Here is a 21,253-nt window from a genome sequence, read left to right as displayed (position 1 = left end):
CATCTCTTTTTTCCTTCTTTAGTATTTTCTTACATTTTCTCTACTCTTCAAGTAACTCATTTGTTCTTGGCTGCCTATACAGGAAAACAGATTATCTGAACGGTGACCGATTAGGAAAAGGGGAGGTGCAACGAGACCTGGGTGTCAGTGTACACCAGTCATTGAAGGTGGGCATGCAGGTACAGCAGGCGGTGAAAAAGGCAAATGGTATGTTGGCATTCATAGCAAAAGGATTTGAGTACAGGAGCAGGGAGGTTCTACTGCAGTTGTACAAAGCCTTGGTGAGACCGCACCTAGAATATTGTGTGCAGTTTTGGTCCCCTAATCTGAGGAAAGACATTCTTGCCATACAGGGAGTACAGAGAAGGTTCACCAGATTGATTCCTGGGATGGCTGGACTTTCATATTCAGAAAGACTGGATCAACTGGGCTTATACTCACTGGAATTTAGAAATTGAGGGGGGATCTTATTGAAACGTATAAAATTCTGAAAGGATTGGACAGGTTAGATGCAGGAAGATTGTTTCTGAATTTGGGGAAGTCCAGAACGAGGGGTCACAGTTTAAGGATAAAGGGGAAGCCTTTTAGGACCAAGATGAGGAAAAACTTCTTCACACATAGAGTGGTGAATCTGTGGAATTATCTGCCACAGGAAACAGTTGAGGCTGGTTCATTGGCTATACTTAAGAGGAAGTTAGATAAGGCCCTTGTGGCTAAAGTGATCAGGGGTATGGAGAAAGCACGTTCAGAGTTGGATGATCAGCCATGATCATACTGAATGGTGGTGCAGGCTCGAAGGGCCGAATGGCCTTCTCCCTTTTTCTTAACCAGATCGCCAATATCCCTTGAAACCCAAGGCTCCCTATGCCTGTTAACTTTGCCTTTAATCCTGGCAGGAACATGCAAACTCTGCACTCTCAAGATTTAGCTTCTGAAGGCCTTCCACTTACTGAACACATCCTTGTCAGGAAAAAAAAAATCTTATCACAATCCACTCTTCCTAGATCTTTTTTCATTTCCACAAAATTGGCCCTTCTGCTATTTAGAACCTCAACTCGAGGACCAGGCCTATCCTTATCCATAATTAACTTGAAACTGATGACATTATGGTCACTGGACCCAAAATGATTGCCTACACATACTTCTGTCACCTGACTGTCTGGTTCCCTAACAGGAGAGCAAGTATTGCCTCTTCTCTCATAGTTACCTCCATATATTGATTTAGAAAACTTTCCTAAAAACATTTGACAAACTCCAAGTCATCTAGCCCTTTTACAGTCAATACGTGGAAAGTTAAAATCCCCTACTATTACAACTTCCTGTTTCTTACACCAGTTCACTATCTTTATACAGATTTGCTCCTACAATTCTCTCTGACTATTGGGCGGTCTATAATAGAAACCTTTTAGTGTGGTCACACCTTTCCTGTTCCTCAGCTCCACCCATATGACCTCTGCAGACAAGCCCTCAGGGCTGTCCTGTCTACGCACAGCTGTGATATTTTCCCTGACTAGTAATGCCACTCCTCCCCCTTTCATCCCTCCCCCTCTATCACGTCTGAAATTAACCAAAGGTGGGAGGTTATTTTGTTGTATTAATGTATTAAAAATAAATTATAAATTCTACCAATGGAACCACTTACTATAGGATTATTATTCAAAATAGGATCCAACAAATCAGATTCTTGCATATATGGAAACTTAGATAAATATTTTTGTAAAAAATGTCTAACCTGAAGAGGTTGCAGAAAGTGTGTACGAGAGAGAGACTATTTGCTAATTAACCCTTCAGAAGTCATCAATCGACCATCACAAAATAAATCTGCAAAAAGAAAACAGATCCCCTTAATCACTAAAAATTAAACAAGATTGGGAGAGAGAACTTAATATGACCTTTGTTAATGAAGATGGTCAATTCTTCTTCGATATGTGCCAATCACTGTTTAATTCAATTTAAAATTGTTCACTGTTACTATTTAATAAAGGAGAGACTATCCAAAATATTTCCTAACATAGACAATTATTGCGATAGGTGTAAAACTGAAGTAGCCACTTTTTCACATATGTTCTTTTCATGTTCTTCATTAAAATCTTTTTGGAAATCTTTATTTTCTACAATTTCTAAACTCCTGAAAATTAATTTACAACCTCATGTTCCCCTTCCTCTGCAAATCGAGTTTAACCACAGCCACCCCCCACCCCCCACCCCCGGAGCAGCACTGGCAAATCCACCCGCAATGATGTTAGTCCCCCTCCAGTTCAGGGGCAAACCGTCCCGTAGAAACAGGTCCCATCTTCCAGGGAACAAAGCCCAATTGTCCAGAAACATGAAGCCCTCCCTCCTCACCATCTCCTTAGCCATGTATTTAGCTGCACTCTCCGCACATTTATATTTACAGGGACTTTACTCCTGACACCGGTCCCGGGACCCGACCCATTTACAGACCCGGAGCTGAACCGGAGCAGATTCTCAGCCACTGGTTTTCATCCCAGGCCGCGAAGAAAGGATAAAGTTTCCCCGTGAATTTATTCCCAGTGAAGGTGTGGAGATGGGACTTGGTCTCCGCGTTGTAAAATGAAACTGTCCCGGACTCGTAACTGAGATAAACTCGCACCCTCCCGGGGATGGGACCGGCAGTGAGACGGGACTCAGGGGAGGGGGGACCACCGAACACGTCACAATCCCGATGTAACACGTCATAATACCGCCTGATGACCCAGAATCCGGTCTCCGTACTCAGACTAACCCCTCTCTTCCTCTCCACAGACTCTACAGCGACTCCCAGAAACCAGTCCCGATTCCCCGTCACCTCCACCTCCCAGTAATGTCTCCCCGATGTGAATCCCTTTGATCCCAGCACACAAGCCCAGTGTGTGAATCTCTTCCCGGTGTCAGGGAGATTCCTCCAGGTCACGGTCCGGGTCCATCTCACACTCTTCCGATCCTCAGACACCTCGAGATACGGACCCGCCGTTTCCACATCCAGGGTGACAGATACTGGGGGGAGAAGCAGAGAATTAGAGAGTCCCCGGGGATCGGGGGAAGACTCGGGAAGTGCGGCCCCGGGGACCAAGGGAAAGGCCGCAGGGCTTCAGGCGCGGTCGGGTGGCCGACACGAACCTTTCCCGTGGTTTCCCGCGGTCGAGGTCGAGGTCCTTCTGCAGCTAGACAGGGCCCTGGTGAGAACACTCCAAATTTGAGGAAGGACATTCTTGCTATTGAGGGAGTGCAGCGTACGTTCACAAGGTTAATTCCCGGAATGGTGGGACTGTCATATGTTGAAAGATTGGAGCGACTGTGCTTGTATACACTGGAATTTAGAAGGATGAAAGGGGATCTGAATGAAACATATAAGATTATTAAGGGATTGGACACACTGGAGGCAGGAAGCATGTTCCCGCTGATGGGTGAGTCCAGAACTAGAGGCCACAGTTTAAGAATAAAGGGTAGGCCATTTAGAACAGAGATGCGGAAAAACGTTTTCACCCAGAGAGTGGTGGATATGTGGAATGCTCTGCCCCAGAAGGCAGTGGAGGCCAAGTCTCTGGATGCATTCAAGAGAGAGTTAGATAGAATTCTAATAGATAGCGACGTCAAGGGATGTGGGGAGAGGGCAGGAATGGGGTACTGATTGTGTATGATCAGCCATGATCGCAGTGAATGGCGGTGCTGGCTAGAAGGGCCGAACGGCCTACTCCTGCACCTATTGTCTATTGACAAGACGAAAGCAGATGGACAACTAATGTCTCCCCAATGGTTTTCCACTGGACAGGGGAACCATCCTCCCTCACTCCTGCCTGTTGACCCCTGAAGTATTTTGTGTTTCCATGAGATCTCCTCTCATTCTTCGAAACTGGGAACAGAGAACATAGAGCAGTACAGCACAGAAACAGGCCCGTCATACAATGTTCACGTTTATTTGTTAGTGTGAAGTGGGGCAGTGTGATGGTTTGAGACAGTAAAGGAGGTGATAATGGGAACCAGTAGGGGAGAGATGAATGGCAGATTGAACCAGGAGGGGGAGGCGTGAACTGTGTGTGTAGACGTAATGAGAATCTAGAGGGGGAGAAGATGGCAGATGAGGATAACTTTGTCCATTTTCCCACAACCCCATCCCACACAGCCCCTCATTAGGACAGGTGGATGAATTTGCAGGAACCCTGAAGCAACACAGGTCCAGATGAAGTGTTTCAGTCTGAACCATCGACTGTTTACACTTTTCCATAGAAACTTCCCGGCCTGCTGCTCCCCCAACAATTTGTGTGTGTTACTCTGCTTTAAATATACTCAATTATTTGGCCTCCACAGCTGCCTGTGGCAGATTCACTATCCTGTGGATAAAGGAATTCCTCCTCATCTCTGTCCTAAATGGACATCCCTATAGTCGGAGGCTGTGCTCACCGTTCTCGACCCACCCACATCCTCCCAACATCAACTCTCTCCAGACAGGTGTCAGAGAGATCTGGCGAGACCCTTCATCAGGACCTGTGTAGCTTGGATTACCAGCATCTGCAGATTTTCTACTATTTGATTTTTAAACTTCTTGATTAGTCAGAGTCTCAAAAGTTATGGGAAGGAGGCGGGAGAATAGGGTTGAGAGGGATAATAAATCAGCTATTTTTCTAAACTCCTGTGAGTACAGGCCCAGAACCATCAAACACTCCTCATATGTTAACTCTTTCATTCCCAGTATCATTCTTGTGAATTTTCCGCACCCCCTCCAATGCCAGTACATGTTTTCCAATAGAAAGGACCCAAAACTGCTCACAATACTCCGTGTGGTCTGACCAATGCCTTATAAATCCTCAGAATTACATCCTTGCTCTTGTACTCTAATCCTCTCGAAATGAAAACAAACATTGAGTTTGCCAATCTTACCACTGACACAAACTGCAAGTTAACCTTCAGGGAATCCTGCACAAGGACACCCAAATCCGTTTGCACCTCTGATTTTTGAATTTCGTCCTGTTTACAAAGTTGTCTATGCCTTTATTCCTTTGACCAAAATCGTACCTGCCTAAGTTTGTACCTGTCAAACTCTACCTGTGCTACAAGATCCTTATTACGTATACCGGTGCATTCAAATAAGTCCATAAGACAAAGCAGCAGAAGCCGGCCAATTGGTCCTTCGAATCTGCTCCCCCATTTTATCATGAGCTGAACCATTCTCCCATTTAGTCCCACTCCCCCGCCTTTTCACCATGACCTTTGATGCCCTGGCTACTCAGATACTGATCAATCTATGCCTTAAATACACCCAGTGACCTGGACTCCACTGCCGCAAGAAATTCACAGATTCACCACCCTCTGGCTAAAAAGATTTCTTCGCATCTCTGTTCTGAATGGGCGCCCTTCAATCCTTAAGTCATGCTCTCTCGTACTAGACTCCCCCACCATGGGAAACAACTTTGCCACATCCACTCTGTCCATGCCTTTTAACATTCGACATGTTTCTGTGAGTTTCCCCCTCATTCTAAACTCCACGGAGTTCAGTCCAAGAGCGGTCAAACATTCCTCACATGTTAACCCTCTCATTCCCGGAATCATTCTAGTGAATTTTCTCTGAACCCTCTCCAATGTCAGCACATCCGTTCTTAAATAAGGTCCCCAAAACTGCACACAGTATTCCAAGTGAGGTCTTACCAGTTCCTTATAGAGCCTCAACATCACATCCCTGCTCCTATACTCTATACCTCTAGAAATGAATGCCAACATTGCATTCGCCTTCTTCACCACCGACTCAACCTGGAGGTTAACCTTAAGGGTATCCTGCACAAGAACTTGCAAGTCTCGTTGCATCTCAGAACTTTGAATTCTCTCTCCATTTAAATAATAGTCTGCCCGTTTATTTCTTCTACCGAAGTGCATGACCATACACTTTTCAACATTGTATTTCATTTGCCACTTCTTTGACAATTCTCCTAATCTATCCAAGTCTCTCTGCAGACTCTCTGTTTCCTCAGCACTACCGTCCCCTCCACCTATCTTTGTATCATCAGCAAACTTAGCCACAAATCCATCTATTCCATAATCCAAATCATTAACATACAACATAAAAGGAAGCGGCCCCAACACGGACCCCTGTGGAACACCACTGGTAACCGGCAGACAACCAGAATGGGATCCTTTATTCATCACTCTCTGTTTCCTGCCAATCAGCCAACACTCTATCTACGTATGTAACTTTCCCGTAATTCCATGGGATCTTATCTTGTTTATCAGCCTCATGTGTGGCACCTTGTCAAAGGCCTTCGGAAAATCCAAGTACACAACATCCACTGCATCTCCCTTGTCCAGCCTAGTTGTAATCTCCTCAAAAGATTTCAATGGGTTTGTCAGGCAGGATTTTCCTTTAAGGCAACCATGCTGAGTTTGGCCTATCTTGTCATATGCCTCCAGGTACTCCGTAAGCTCATCCTTGACAATTGACTTCAGAAACTTCCCAACCATTTCTCAAGCTAACAGGTCTATAATTCACTTTTTGCTTCCTTGCCCCCTTCTAAAATACCAGAGTGGCATTTACAATCTTCCCCTCCTCTGGAACCATGCCAGAGTCTATTGACTTTTGAACGATCATTGCTAATGCCTCCGCGATCTCCACAGCTACTTCCTTCAAAACTCAAGGCTGCATTCCATCTGGTCCTAGAGATTTATCTACCCTCAGACTATTCCGCTTCCTGAGTACTTTCTCTGTCGTAATTGTGACTGCGAACACTTCTCTTCCCTGACACCCTTGAGTGTCCGGTATACTGCTGATATCTTCCTCAGTGAGGATTCAGTTCCTCAGCCATCTCATTATCTCCTATTACAATTTCTCCAGCATCATTTTCTACCTGTCCAATATCCACTCTCACCCATTTTTCTATTCTTTATATACTTGGAAAAGCTTTTAGTAACTTATTTGATATTATTTGCTAGCTTCCTTTTATACTTCATCTTTTCCCCCTTAATGGCCTTCTTAGTTTCATTTTGTACGCTTTTAAATCTTCCCAATCCTCTGTCTTCCCACTAATTTTTGCTTCCTTGAATACCCTCTCCTTTGCTTTTACTTTGACATTGACTTCTCTTGTCAGCCACGGTCGCAACCATTTTCCATTTGAAAAAAATTCTTCTTTTTTGGAATATATCTATCCTTGCACATTCCTCACTTCTTGCATAAACTCCAGCCACTGCTGCTCTGCTGTCCTCCCGCTAGTGTCCCTTTCCAGTCAAATTTGGTCAGTTCCTCTCTCGTGCCACTGTAATTTGCTTTACTCCACTCCATCCGGGTCCTTTCACCCCTGCTATTTCTTAGCTCAACCCAGAAAGATTCTGCACCTTCCGATCCTATGTCACCTCTTTCTAATGATTTAATATCATTTCATACCAATAAAGCCACGCCACCCCCTATGCCTACCTGCCTATCTTTCTGATACACCGTGTATCCTTGGACGTACAGCTCTCAGAGACATGCATCCTTTAGCCACGTCTCAGTGATGGCCACAAAATTATACCTGCCAATCTGTACCTGTATGACAAGATCATCCACCTTATTCCTTATGCTGTGTGTATTTAAGTATAACACCTTAAGTCCAGTATTTGCTACTTTTTGCATTGATTGCACTGCAACTCATCCCAGTGGCTGCAAATTTGCCCCATCACCTGCCTGTCCTTCCTGACATCTTTACTGCTCACTATCTTAGATTTATTTCTGTTTTCTCCCTCCTCTACTCTATCATTCCGGTTTACCACCCCCCTGCCAAATTAGATTAAACCCTCCCTAACAGCTCTATTAAACATTCCCACTATGGTTCAGGTGTAACCTGTCCTTTTTGAACAGGTAATAGCTCCCCCGGAAGAGATCCCAATGATCCAAGAATCTGAAGCCCTGACTCCTACACCAGTCTCTCAGCCACGCATTCATCAGCCTGATCCTACTATTCTTGCCCTCGCTAGCACGTGGCACAGGCAGCAATCCTGAGATTACTACCCTGGAGATCCTGCTTCTCAGCTTCATTCCTAACTCCCGGAAATCCCTCTTCAGGACCTCCTCCCTTTTCCTCTCTATGTCATTGGTACCAACATGTACCAAGACAGCTGGCTGCTCGCCCTCTCCCTTCAGGATATTCTGGACCCGATCCGAGACACCCCGTACCCTGGCACCTGGGAGGCAACACACCATGCGGGTATCTCTACCAGGCTCACAGAATCTCCTGTCTGTTCCCCTGACTATGGAATCCCCTATGACTACCGCATTCCTCTTCTCCCTCCTTCCCTCCTGCACAACAGCGCCAGGCTCAGTGCCAGAGACCCGGTCACCGTGGCCGTCCCCTGTCAGGTCATCCCCCTCAACAGCATCCGAAACGATATACTTGTTGCTGAGGGGGACAGCCACAGGGGTGCTCTCCAGTATCCGGGCATTTCCCTTCCCTCTCCTGACAGTCACGCAGTTTTCTGACCCCTGTAGCCTAGGGATGACTACCTCCCTGTAGCTCCTGTCTATCACCTCTTAATTTTCTCTAATAAGCAGTAGGTCATCAAGCAGCAGCTCCAGATCCCTAACACGGTCTCCGAGGAACTGCATCTCGGTTCACCTGGTGCAGATGTGGCCATCAGGGAGGCTGGAGGTCTCCCAGGATTCCCACATCTGATACCCTGAACAAAGCACTAACCCTGCAGACATGCTACCTAATTCTACAGGAATGAAACAAAGAAAGATAGGTCTACTCACCCACTTACTTCACCAAACACACAAACTTTTTAAACCGTTAGCTAATGTGCCCTCTGTTCCCCCGTCCGTCCGGGCCGATTTGCCAAGGGGAGAAAAAGAGTTGGTGCCTCGCTATCGCCTCTTCCCGTTACCGCCTAAGCCCGTTGAGCCAAAGCCCTACACTCTGCTGCCACCCACTCCGCTGCCCGCTGTATAGGGTGGTCATCTTTTTAAACTCTCTGCGCTGTCCTGTGCAGTCTCGCCGTTCTTCTATGCAAAGTTTTTTTTTACACTGTCTTCCTTCAGAATTTAGCTCCCACGCCGCCCTTCTTGTCCCAATCTAAAAACACACCTTCCTGTATTCATCAGCCTATTCCACACTGTCCACATGAAATTCAGCAAGGCCTTTGATGTCGATGATAAACCACACTTGGAGTATTGTCTGCATTTCCGGTTCCCGAATTTGGGGAGGATGTCATTACACTGGGCAGGAGGCTTCAGGAGGATGTTACCAGGACTGGGGGCCTGGGTTAAAATCAGAGAGTGGATAAGCTTGGGCTATTCAGCTGTAGTGTAGGATGTTCAGGAATGACCCCTTATTGAGGTAAATAATTCATAAGGAGCTTAAATAAAGTTTCTTTTTCCAAGAAATGAGAGTACAGAACCAGATGCCTCAGATTGAAAGTGAGACGGGAAATTTTTCTGAGTGGTCTATCGGGTAACATTCTCACAGAGAGGGAGGTTGGTAAATGGAATTTGCCCTCAAACGCTGAAGAAACAGGTAAAGATAAAATATTTTAAAATAAATTTTGGCAGGTACACAGATAGGAAATGGTTAGAGGGATGGGGGGGGGGGGCAAACACACACAAATGGGCCATGCTCAAGAAGACATCTTAGTCTTGCAGATTGATGAAGTGGGCCGTGAGTTCAACATCAATCAAACCCTCCCAGATCATCCTCCTGAGGAATCTCACCCCGGAGTCTGTCTGTGAAGTGTTGATGTGACGTCACGACAGAGGGCAGCTCAGTGCCACAGAACAGACAGACTGGGTAAGGACGGCAGGTTTCAATCCTAAATGGGAATTTGTGCCTATTTCTGTGGCCGTGTGTCACACTCTGATAGTATATCTGTGTGTGTGTGTGTGTGTGTGTGTGTGTGTGTGTGTGTGTGTGTGTGTGTTGATTGTGGTAAATATCCGTGTGGTGTGTATACACATTGAAGGAGAGTGTGCACATTGAGGAATTTGTATGTTACAGTGTGTGATAACATGTCTGGTGTGTGTTGACAATGTGTCACACGTGATTGAGTTGCTTAATGAATAAATGACTGTCTCTGAAGAGATTGGTTTCCAGGTTACTGAGGGAAATAACAACGTACATTGCTGAGGCTCTGACTACAATCTGCCAGTCCTTCCTGTGTATGTGTGTGAGGGAGCTTTGCCAGGCCGGTTATGTTTTGTGTGCTTCTCCCGAGATGAAATCTTGGCCCATGTCAATGCTTGTTGGTGTGTCCGAGCTCATTATCACAATGCTTCAATGTAGTGGTCTGATCACCATAAGACATAGGAGCAGAATTAGGCCGTTTGCCCATCGAGTCTGCTCCGCCATTCAATCATGGCTGATCCTTTTTTTCCCCTCCTCAGCCCCTCTACCTGGCCGTCTCCCCGTAACCTTTGATACTGTGTCCAATCTAGAACCTATCAAGCTCTGCCTTAAGTACACACAACAAATTCCACAAATTCACCAGCCGCTGGCACAAATTTCTCCGCATCTGTTTTAAATAGACCCCCCTCTATCTTGAGGCTGTGCCCTATTGTGCTAAACTCCACCGCCATGGGAAACATCCTTTCCACATCTACTCTGTCTAGGACTTTCAACATTCGAAAGTTCTCAATGAGATCCCCCTCATCTTTCTAAATTCCAGCGAGTATAGACACAGAGCTATCAAACGTTCCTCGTATGAGAACCCTTTCATTACTGGAATCATCCTTATGAAATTAACCTTCTGCAATGCCAGCACATCTTCTCTTAGACGAGGAGCCCAAGTTCACAATACTCAAGGTGAGGCTTCACTAGTACCTTACAAAGCCTCAGCCTCACCACTGTGTTCTGCAGAATGACTGCTAAGTCCATTCTCAACTCAGCTCTTTGGGTTTTCTCCCCATTTGAAAAAAAAACCTGCACATTATTTCTACAACCACAGTGCATGGCCGTGCATTTTCCAACATCGTATATCATTTGCCACTTCCCTTCCCATTCTCCTCATCCAAGTCCTTGTCCAGCCTAACTGTTTCCTCAACACTACCGGCCCCTCCACCAATCTCTGTATCATCTGCAAACTTGGAAACAAAGCCATCTATTCTAGGACAAGAGGGTATGAGTTCAGGATTGAAGGATGTCCTTTTAGAACTGAGATGTGGAGAAATTACTTTAGTCAGTGTGTGGAAAATCTGTGGAATTTGTTGCCACCAGTGGCTGTTAAGGCCAAGTCATATTTAAGGCAGAGATAGACAGGTTCTTGATTAGCCAGGATATCAAAGGGTATAGGGTGAAAGCAGGGGAGTGGGGACGACTGGAAGAATTAGATCAGCCCATGACTGAATGGTGGAGCAGACTCGATGGGCTGAATGGCCCTTTTTCTGCTCCAATATCTTATGGTCTATTCCATCAGCTAGATCTTGATATATAGCATAAAATGAAGGTGTCCTAATGCTGACTGCTGTGGAACATGAGTCACTGGCAGCCAACCAGAAAATGATGCCTTTACTCTCATTCGCTGTTTCCTACCAATCAGACAATGTTCTAACCATGTCTGTAACTCTTCCGTAATACCCTGGCCTCTTAACCTGGTTACCACCGTCATGTGTGGCACCTTGTCAAAGGCCCTCTGACATTCCAAATATACAACATACACTGCATCCCCTTTATCTATCCTGCTTGTAATCTCCTCAAAGAATCCCAACAGGTTTGTCAGGCAGGATATTCCCTTAATGCAGCCATGCTGACTTGTCCTATCTTGTCCAGTGTCACCAAGTATTCCATAACCTCACACTTAACAATTGACTCCAATTTCTTCCCAACCACAGAGGTGAGGCTAATTGGTCAATAATTTCCTTAATGCTGCCTTCCTCCTTACTTAAAGGGCTAAGTGACATTTGCCATTTTCCAGTCCTCTGGCACCATGCCAGGGTCTAATGATTTTTGAAAGATCATTTGAAATGCCTCCACAATGTCCACCACAACCTCTTTCAGAACACTGGGGTGCAGTTCATCTGGTCTGGGTGACTTATGTACCTTTAGGTCTTTCAGCTTTTTGAGCACCTTCTCCCTTGTAACAGTAACTGCACTCACTTCTCTTCCCTCGCACCCTTCAACACCGGACACAGCGCTGGTGTCTTCCATGGTGAAGACTGGTGCAAAATATTTGGTTCATCTGCCATCTCTTTATCCCGCGTTATTATATATCCAGCCTCATTTTCTAGCGGTCCTATATCCACTCTCATCTCTGTTTTATTTTTTTTACAATACTTGAAAAACAATTTGATATTGTTTGCTATCTTGTTTTCCAAAGATAGGTGTGTAAAAAGGGCCTGAAGGATCATTGGATACCAGAGTCACTCCAACCACAAACTGTACCAGTTGCTAACATCCGGGATACGGTACCGCAGCATAGAAGCCAGGAGCAACAGGTTCCAGGACAGCTTCTTCAACCAGGCCATCAGACTGATTAACTCGTGGGGACCTAACTGGATTTCTATGTTATATTAATCAGCCCGTTGGACATATTATTCATCATTAATTACTATAAATTTCACATTTAGACGGAGATGTACCATAAAGATTTTTAATCCTCATGTATATGAAGGATGTAAGTAATAAAGTCAATTCAATTCAAATCAATTTCTTGTTTATTTTTTTCATCACAATCATTCTTTTAGTTCCTCTCTGTAGATATTTAAAAGCTTCTCAATCCTCTATCTTCCTATTAACTTTTGTTTAGTTGTATGCCCTCTCTTTTGCCTTTACATTAACTGGTCTTCGCTTGTCAGCCACGGTTTTACTATTTTGGCATTTGAGTATTTATTTATTTTTGGAATACATCTATCCTTCACCTTTCTCATTTTCCCAGAAACTGACACCATTGCTGCTCTGCTCTCATCCCTGCCAGCATCTCCTTCCAATTTGCTTTGGCCAACTCCTCTCTCAGACCACTGTAATTTCTTTCACTTCTTTGAAATTCTACAATGTCAGACTTTAATTTCTCCTTATCAAATATCAACTTGAACTCAGTGTTGTTGTGAGCACTGCTTCCTAAGGTTGCTTTTAACTACTCACCTCTGGTTCAATACATTGTCCTTTTTATCAGCCTTTTCTATTTCCAGTTGTAATCTCTAGGCCTCAACCCACTGACTGTTGGGTGGCCTGTATATGACTGCTGTCAATGTCATTTTTACTTTTGCAGTTCCTTACCTCAACCCACAAGATTCATCATCTTCCAATCCTATGTCACATCTTGCTGCTGATTTACCAGCAGAGCCACACGACCCCCTCACCCGACCTTCCTATACCACTGATACATTGTGTAACCTTGGACATTCAGATCCCAACTACAACCATCCTTCATCCACGATTCCGTGATGGCCACAACATCATACACGACAATCTGTTATAGTGCAACAAGATCATCCACCTTATTTCTCATACTCCATGCATTGAGATATAACACTTTGTGTACTGTATCTGCTACCCTTTTTGATTCTGCATCCCTAATGCACTGATACTCACTTTGCTGGCTGCAATTTTCTCTTCGCATCTGCCTGACTGCATGCTATCTTTTCATTTTACTATCAGTCCTATCTTTTCACTCCAGTTCCCGTGAACCCCCCCCCCCCCACCAAATTAGTTCAGACCCTCCCCAACAGCTCTATCAAACCTCTCTGTGAGAATATTGTTCTCCCTCGGGTCGAGGTGCGACCCATCCCTTTTGAACAGGTGATTCCTCCACCAGAAGAGATCCCGATGATCCAAGAACCTGAATCCCTGTTCCCAGCACCATCTTCTCAGCCATGTTTATCTGTCAAATTATCCTGTTTCTACCCTCACCAGCACGTATCACATGCAGCAATCCAGAAATTACAACCCTGGGGGTGCTGCTTCTGAGCTTTCTACCTAGCTCTCCAAATTCTACTTTCAGGACCTCTTTGCTTTTCCTTCCAATGTCATTGTCCCAAAATTTACCAAGATATCTGGCTCGTTTCCCTCCCTCTCTAAAATGCTGCGGACACGATTCGAGGCATCCCTGACCCTGGCACCCAGGAGGCAACATACCATTCGGGTGTCCCGTTCACATCAATAGATTGTCCTGTCTGTTCCCCTGACGATTCAGTCCCCGATCACGACCACTCCCCTCTTCTGCCTCTAACAACAGTGAGAGATGCTGATCCGGAAGGGGAAAGACCTGTGTCAGTCAGAGTCTGCACTCACAGCGCACATGAAGGACTTGTGTATTTTCCTGACAATCCCTGTCACCACACTGATACCTGCTTTTATCCCCTACAATATTATCATCAGTATTAAGTTCCCAGTTCCTCTGGTAGATCCAAACTCATGTCCTGGTGTGTTAGTGCATTTGCCTGGGATTGGAACACAGTGGTTCATCTGCCAGTCCCGTGTATTGGTTGTATTGTGACCCTGTGCTGGTGTGTTCAGGGGTCTGACATCTCCAGCTGACCATGCGACAGTGATGCCTCCCAGCCAGTGGGGTTGATGTGAAATAAACTTCAGTTCCCCTTCAGCCCAGTATTACAGACAATCTTTGCCTCAAATTGGAGCTAAATTGAGCTTCATAAATAAGGAGAAATGAATCTTTGTAAGTTTTACCTCGATTAATAGCATCAAGCGTTTCTCTCAGCACTGTGTTCAACAAATAGAGGTGATCGAATTTTTCAACCGATAGGGTCTCATCTGTCACTGATAATTCCTGGATATCATCATTAATCCTGTAAATATTAAACTGCTGGTTATAAATTACTATTCTGAACTATTTTGCAAATCCATTCAGGGTTTCAGTAAATAGCATGTCCTACCTCCTGTTCCGACGAGCTTCCTCCTGAAATAAATAAAACACAAATCTGATTAGACTTGGACTTACTGTCCACATTCTGAATTTCATCCAATCATTACAAGGTGTTGAAAATTCCCACTCCCTCAATCACTCATACACACAGACAATACAGAACCATGGGGTAAATGACAGGGAAAGTTTCTGAATGTCAGACCATTACTGAGAGGATGAAACTGACAGGGAATCCAGGACAGGCTGTGCATTATCATCTGGATACGACGTCAGGATGATAGGATAGAGGAATTTAAGATCAGTGATGGATTTAATTGTGTGCAGTTGGGGAAAGTACCTCTATTTATGGGGAGATGTAATTCCAGATGGATTTTAACAAATTTCAGCAGAGATTGAATGTAATGGGGAGGCTGGATAAACACGTGAGGGACCAGAGATTTTGGGGCACTGTTGCTGGTTGTGGTGAGCAAGTGGCAGGAGGATTGTGAAGCAGGGAAATTGAGAGGAGAAAATGGGCCGAATGGCCTGGTTGTGTTTTGAACGATTGAATGTTCATTTGAATGTTATCTGTAAAAGTAAAGAGACAATAATAGTTTCCCTAATCTGATGGAAACCAGATACAGAAGATAAGTCTGATGTGTGGGTCAAATTCTTTACTCTCACTGATTGACAAAGAGACCCTCACACCAACCGCACCAAACACACTCACAGCCTGTGACTGGAACTGGGTGTTAATGGGAGTTTTAGAAGACACTAAACGTAGAATTAAGGACATAGTCAGCAGCTCTGTGTTATGAACAGAGTAAATAATTTCAGAGAAATGTGCATTCCGTCCTGGGATGTACACAAGTTGTGGAAGTCCAGTTTTGGGACAATAGACAATAGAGAATAGGTGCAGGGGTAGGCCATTCGGCCCTTCTAGCCAGCACTGCCATTCACTGTGATCATGGCTGATCAAACACAATCAGTACCCCATTCCTGCCCTCTCCCCATATCCCTTGACCCTGGGATATATAAGAGCTCTATCTAACTCACACTTGAAAGCATCCTGAGACTTGGCCTCCACTGCCTTCTGGGGCAGAGCATTCCACATATCCACCACCCTCTGGGTGAAAAAGTTTTTCCACACCTCTGTTCTAAATCGCCTACCCCTCATTCTTAAAATGTGGCCTCTGGTTCTGGAGTCACCCATCAGCGGGAACATGCTTCCTGCCTCCAGCGTGTCCAAACCTTAATAATCTTATTATTATAAGACAATAACAACCCTGAATAGTTGCATCAATTGTCTGGTGAGAAACAGTTTACTGCCATTTGTAAATGCTGTGTGTAGGGGCAACACATCTGTTTTCTGTCTGCATTGTATTCTGTGTTACTTGTTTATTATGGTAACTCGTCACGTGAGTGGGGACGTGGTAAAAGCGAAGGGAAAAAGTTACACATCTGTACTTTGTTCTGGGCAGTTTTGAGCTGGGGACGGGCGGATGTCATTCTGTTCTTGACCGCAATGAATTACAATGAATTACCCTGAAGTTTCATCGCTTTAAGATTGTATTTTGCTGATGAAGGACTGAAAGTGTATCTTGGACATTTTGAAATGTCATTATTGGAGTGATTGGAGAACCTTGTTCCTCACCTTGAGAAACATCACACTGTCTTTTTGATCCATCTGTTCCTTTAACTTTGAGATTTCCTCCTGAATAATCCTTATATTCTCTTGAATCTCCCGAAGATTTTTCTCCATTGGATTGAGAATCCTCTTCTCTTCTTCCCTGAGTTCCCTGAGTAAGCTCTGCTCTTTCTCAGTGATAATCTGGCGCAGTTCAGCAAACTGGGATGTGATGTGGGACTGAAGGCTGTGTGACTGTTCCTGTCGAATGAAAGGTGAAAATTAATATACTGCATTGCTGTGCTCTGTTTCCTTTTGTCGTTCAGTTCAGTCTGTTAGAGTCCATGCTACTTTTGAGGGCATTCCCGTCAACACCATTCCCTCACGTTTTCCTGAAACCTATTCTCACTTATTGACCTATAAACTCCCATCTGATTCACGCACATGCTCCCCACCTTTACAGGGTTAACAGTAATTAGCCATTCATCCGACATGTTCTTGAGATGTGTCGGAATCTCTCGTGGTCACAGGGGGAGCATGCAAACTCCACACAGACAGCACCAGAGGCCAGGATCGAACCCAGGGCACTGGAGCTGTGATACTCGGCTATTCTGCATTAAAGGGAGCAAAACTCGACAGTAAAATCAGAAATTCCGCTCAGGAAGCCTCACCTGAACTCCGGAAATCTTCTCTTTCTGTTGCTGCTCCTTTTCCTGGAAGTCTAATATCTTTTTTGTGAGAGAGTCTAAGGAAGATTTTAGCTGATCCTGGAAGTCAGAGAGTGAAGGAAATAGAAACAAAGATGCATCAAAAGAAACAGGTGATCAAACCCGATTATCACACAAAATGCCGGAGGAACTCAGTGAGTCAGGCAGCATCTATTCAGGGGAAATAAACAGTCAGTGATTCGGGATGAGACCCTTCATCGGGACTGGGAAGGAATGGTACAGAAGCCAGAATGAAAAGGTTGGGGATGAGAACCGGCTGACAGGTGACGGGTGAGACAACGTGAGGGGGAACGTGGGGGAGGGTGATAAAGTGAGAAGCTGAGAGGGGACAGGTGGAAGAGGTAAAGGGCTGGAGAAGAAGGAATCTAATACGAGAGGACAATCGAGCATGGAAGAAACGGGAGGAACTGGGCTGTTTGCGGCCCTGAATGGTGACGAGGGAGGAGGGTAGGAGTCAGGTGTAGCACTTGTCCCACTTGCAGGTGTCAGTGCCAGGAAGGAGATCAGTCGGGAGGAGCGAGTGGATCAGGGCAATACAGTACGTAGAGCGCGATCTGTATAGAGAGCGGAGAGTTCTGGGGTGTGGACGTGGGCTGTTGGATGAAGATTTGCTAGAATCCCGTTGGAGATGGCAACATGTGATGGTATGTAGGACAAAGGAAATGCGTTAAGTATTAAATTAATGTTAGTTTTACCGTGTAGATTTTAACAGCTTCTTTAATCGGCCTGAAGCGGTGCTCTCTGTGTTCCTCCGCCACTGCACAGATCACACAGATCAGTGTCTTGTCCGTTACACAAAACAGCTTCAGTTCTTCCTCATGTTCCTCGCAGTGACGTTTACTTTCCTTCCCTTTCGGATACAGGTTTAGATTTCGAGCTTTTTCAGCCAGATTTGCTAAGGCCCGATTCACCCTGAGGGTGCGGTCAGCAATCACCTCTCTACATTCCGGGCAGGAGTTTCTCCGCTCCCTTTCCCAATACCGTGTGATACAAGAGCGACAGAAGTTGTGTCCACACTCCAGTGTAACCGGATCGGTGAAGAAATCCAGGCAGATGGGACAAATTATCTCCTCTGTCCAACTCTCGGCCTGTCCTTTCGAAGCCATGTTAACTCCCAGCACTTCCTGATTCAGAATGCTTTCACTTTCGGGGAGCTAATGATCCCCTGCAGTACTGAGATTGTCCACTACGCGCGCTGTAGTCTCATGGAGTGAACATTATGTTGCTCTCTGTGGGAAGGAATTGTGGTAATTTCCAGATCAGTGGGGGATCAGAAACAGATTAAGCAAGTCAGAACAGAATGAAAACTCAGCCATAGACTGCCTAAGCCCGGATACGAAAGTAGAAGGGTCATGCATGAGGCTAGCAACCCCATCCCATAAAAACCCTGTGTGACAAGAAATGTCAAATGAATCTCCAAAGGCCCCATCCCTGGGATCAGAAGGACCATCCCCGGGATCAGAAGGACCATCCCTGGGATCAGAAGGACCATCCCTGGGATCAGAAGGACCAACCCTGGGATCAGACGGACCATCCCCGGGATCAGAAGAACCATCCCTGGGATCAGACGGACCATCCCCGGGATCAGAAGGACCATCCCCTGGGATCAGAAGGACCATCCCTGGGATCAGAAGGACCATCCCCTGGGATCAGACGGACCATCCCCGGGATCAGAAGGACCATCCCCTGGGATCAGAAGGACCATCCCTGGGATCAGAAGGACCATCCCCTGGGATCAGACGGACCATCCCCGGGATCAGAAGGACCATCCCCTGGGATCAGAAGGACCATCCCTGGGATCAGAAGGACCATCCCCTGGGATCAGACGGACCATCCCCGGGATCAGAAGGACCATCCCCTGGGATCAGAAGGACCATCCCTGGGATCAGAAGGACCATCCCCTGGGATCAGAAGGACCATCCCTGGGATCAGAAGGACCATCCCCTGGGATCAGAAGGACCATCCCCTGGGATCAGACGGACCATCCCTGGGATCAGAAGGACCATCCCTGGGATCAGACGGGCCATCCCTGGGTTCAAAAGGACCATCCCTGGGATCGGACGGACCATCCCTGGGTTCAAAAGGACCATCCCCGGGATCAGACGGACCATCCCTGGGTTCAGAAGGACCATCCCCGGGATCAGACGGACCATCCCCGGGATCAGAAGAACCATCCCTGGGATCAGACGGACCATCCCCGGGATCAGAAGGACCATCCCCTGGGATCAGAAGGACCATCCCTGGGATCAGAAGGACCATCCCCTGGGATCAGACGGACCATCCCTGGGATCAGAAGGACCATCCCTGGGATCAGACGGACCATCCCTGGGTTCAAAAGGACCATCCCTGGGATCAGACGGACCATCCCTGGGTTCAGAAGGACCATCCCCGGGATCAGACGGACCATCCCTGGGATCAGAAGGACCATCCCTGGGATCAGACGGACCATCCCTGGGTTCAGAAGGACCATCCCCGGGATCAGACGGACCATCCCCGGGATCAGAAGAACCATCCCTGGGATCAGACGGACCATCCCCGGGATCAGAAGGACCATCCCCTGGGATCAGAAGGACCATCCCTGGGATCAGAAGGACCATCCCCTGGGATCAGACGGACCATCCCTGGGATCAGAAGGACCATCCCTGGGATCAGACGGACCATCCCTGGGTTCAAAAGGACCATCCCTGGGATCAGAGGGACCATCCCTGGGTTCAGAAGGACCATCCCCGGGATCAGACGGACCATCCCTGGGTTCAGAAGGACCATCCCTGGGATCAGATGGACCATCCCCGGGATCAGACGGACCATCCCCGGGATCAGACGAACCATCCCTGGGTTCAGAAGGACCATCCCTGGGATCAGAAGGACCATCCCCTGGAAGACGATTGAGGTCGTGTGGTGAAAAAAGAAGCCACAGGGCCGATCAACCCGGGCCCTGGATTGGGGTCTCTGGCGAGCTGCTGTTGGCGACCCGTAGGCGTGATGGGCTGAAGGAGAAGCAGAACAGAAATGAAGCCGGAGAGATTAGCCCGGTTCAGTCTGTAATGTAATGTGCTGTAGATTTCTATGTTTCTGTATGAACTCCTAATCTTCTAAAAAGGCAAGGATCAGGCATCCTGACTGACCATCAAATTCTCTGATTGTATTCCTGTCTGCATGAGAATGGGCAATTTCTGTCTTTAATCAACCTGTGACTTGGCTCAATTTGTCTCAAGTCCTGTTCATGTCCCACAACACTGCAAAGAGCACTTGTTCCTACATGTCTAATTCTGGAGATGTTCTAATTCCTTGGATTCCCTCCTCCTAGCTGATTGACAATGATAAACCCATTGATGGCAATGGCACTTTTGTGATGTGAAAGCCATAACTCAGCTGGCATCGAGGACAAAGCTGTTTTGCATCCATCTTTACCCAGAGAGAACTAAATCTGACGGAAGGATTATTTTTGCCATACAGCACTAAATGACATTTTTACTGATTGGAAGGGAGACTTTTCATCCAAGATTAACTCGGAAATATATTTTTGTTCCGAGTTTCTAATCCTTGCATGTATACAGCTGGACCTCGGCAATGTTTGAGAGAGACGTTCGCTCACATTTCCTCTGACTGTACCGGGACAACGCTCGCAGAGTCACGCATGGCTGCCTCTTTACCCAGAAGGCTCCACGAACGAGAAAGCTGTCAGTCCGCCATCGAAAGATCTACGATGCGCATGCGCCGCAGAGATGGCGGCGGCTCCAGCGCTCATCAGCTGAAAACTTACCGGGACCCGGGTACGGATCGTGGGGCTGAGGAAGAGGGAACGGACCGGGGCTGTCCTGGGATGCAGGACCAGTGCGGCAGGAGCTCACAGTAATAACCCTTCAATCGCGTTTCTGACACCGGAGATTAAATCCCGCCCGGAGACCCTCCTACCTGCGGCCGGTCCTTCTGATCCTCTTGTCTACTGAGCGCACGCGCAATATTCGGGATGGCCTCCGACCTCCGCGCATGCGCATGCGAGTAAACAGGAGGAGATCTGCAGATGTGGAAATTCAAATCAACAGACGGGAAATGCTGGAGGAAAATCAGAGGGGCCGACAGCAACTTTGGAGAGCAGAGAACAGTCGGCGTTTCAGACCGAGACCCTTCTTCAGGACTGGAAAGGAAGGGA

The 21,253-nt window shown here is 46.5% G+C and overlaps 1 protein-coding gene across 1 annotated transcript; it reads right to left on the bottom strand.

Moving 5' to 3' along the window:
- Positions 1 to 1,656: 1,656 nt before the first annotated feature.
- LOC132385779 (zinc-binding protein A33-like) lies at positions 1,657 to 21,037 on the bottom strand. Its single transcript, XM_059958004.1, has 7 exons — positions 21,016 to 21,037; positions 17,796 to 18,329; positions 17,044 to 17,139; positions 16,400 to 16,633; positions 14,777 to 14,799; positions 14,571 to 14,689; positions 1,657 to 2,997 (listed from the first exon to the last, which is right to left on the bottom strand). The coding sequence occupies exons 2-7, from the start codon at positions 18,204 to 18,206 to the stop codon at positions 2,438 to 2,440; spliced, it is 1,443 nt and encodes a 480-aa protein (XP_059813987.1). The 5' UTR covers positions 18,207 to 18,329; positions 21,016 to 21,037; the 3' UTR covers positions 1,657 to 2,437.
- Positions 21,038 to 21,253: the final 216 nt, after the last annotated feature.

Source organism: Hypanus sabinus, assembly GCF_030144855.1.
Source record: "Hypanus sabinus isolate sHypSab1 chromosome X2 unlocalized genomic scaffold, sHypSab1.hap1 SUPER_X2_unloc_20, whole genome shotgun sequence".
Lineage (NCBI taxonomy): Eukaryota > Metazoa > Chordata > Chondrichthyes > Myliobatiformes > Dasyatidae > Hypanus > Hypanus sabinus.
This window is presented reverse-complemented; position numbering and strand designations above follow the sequence as displayed.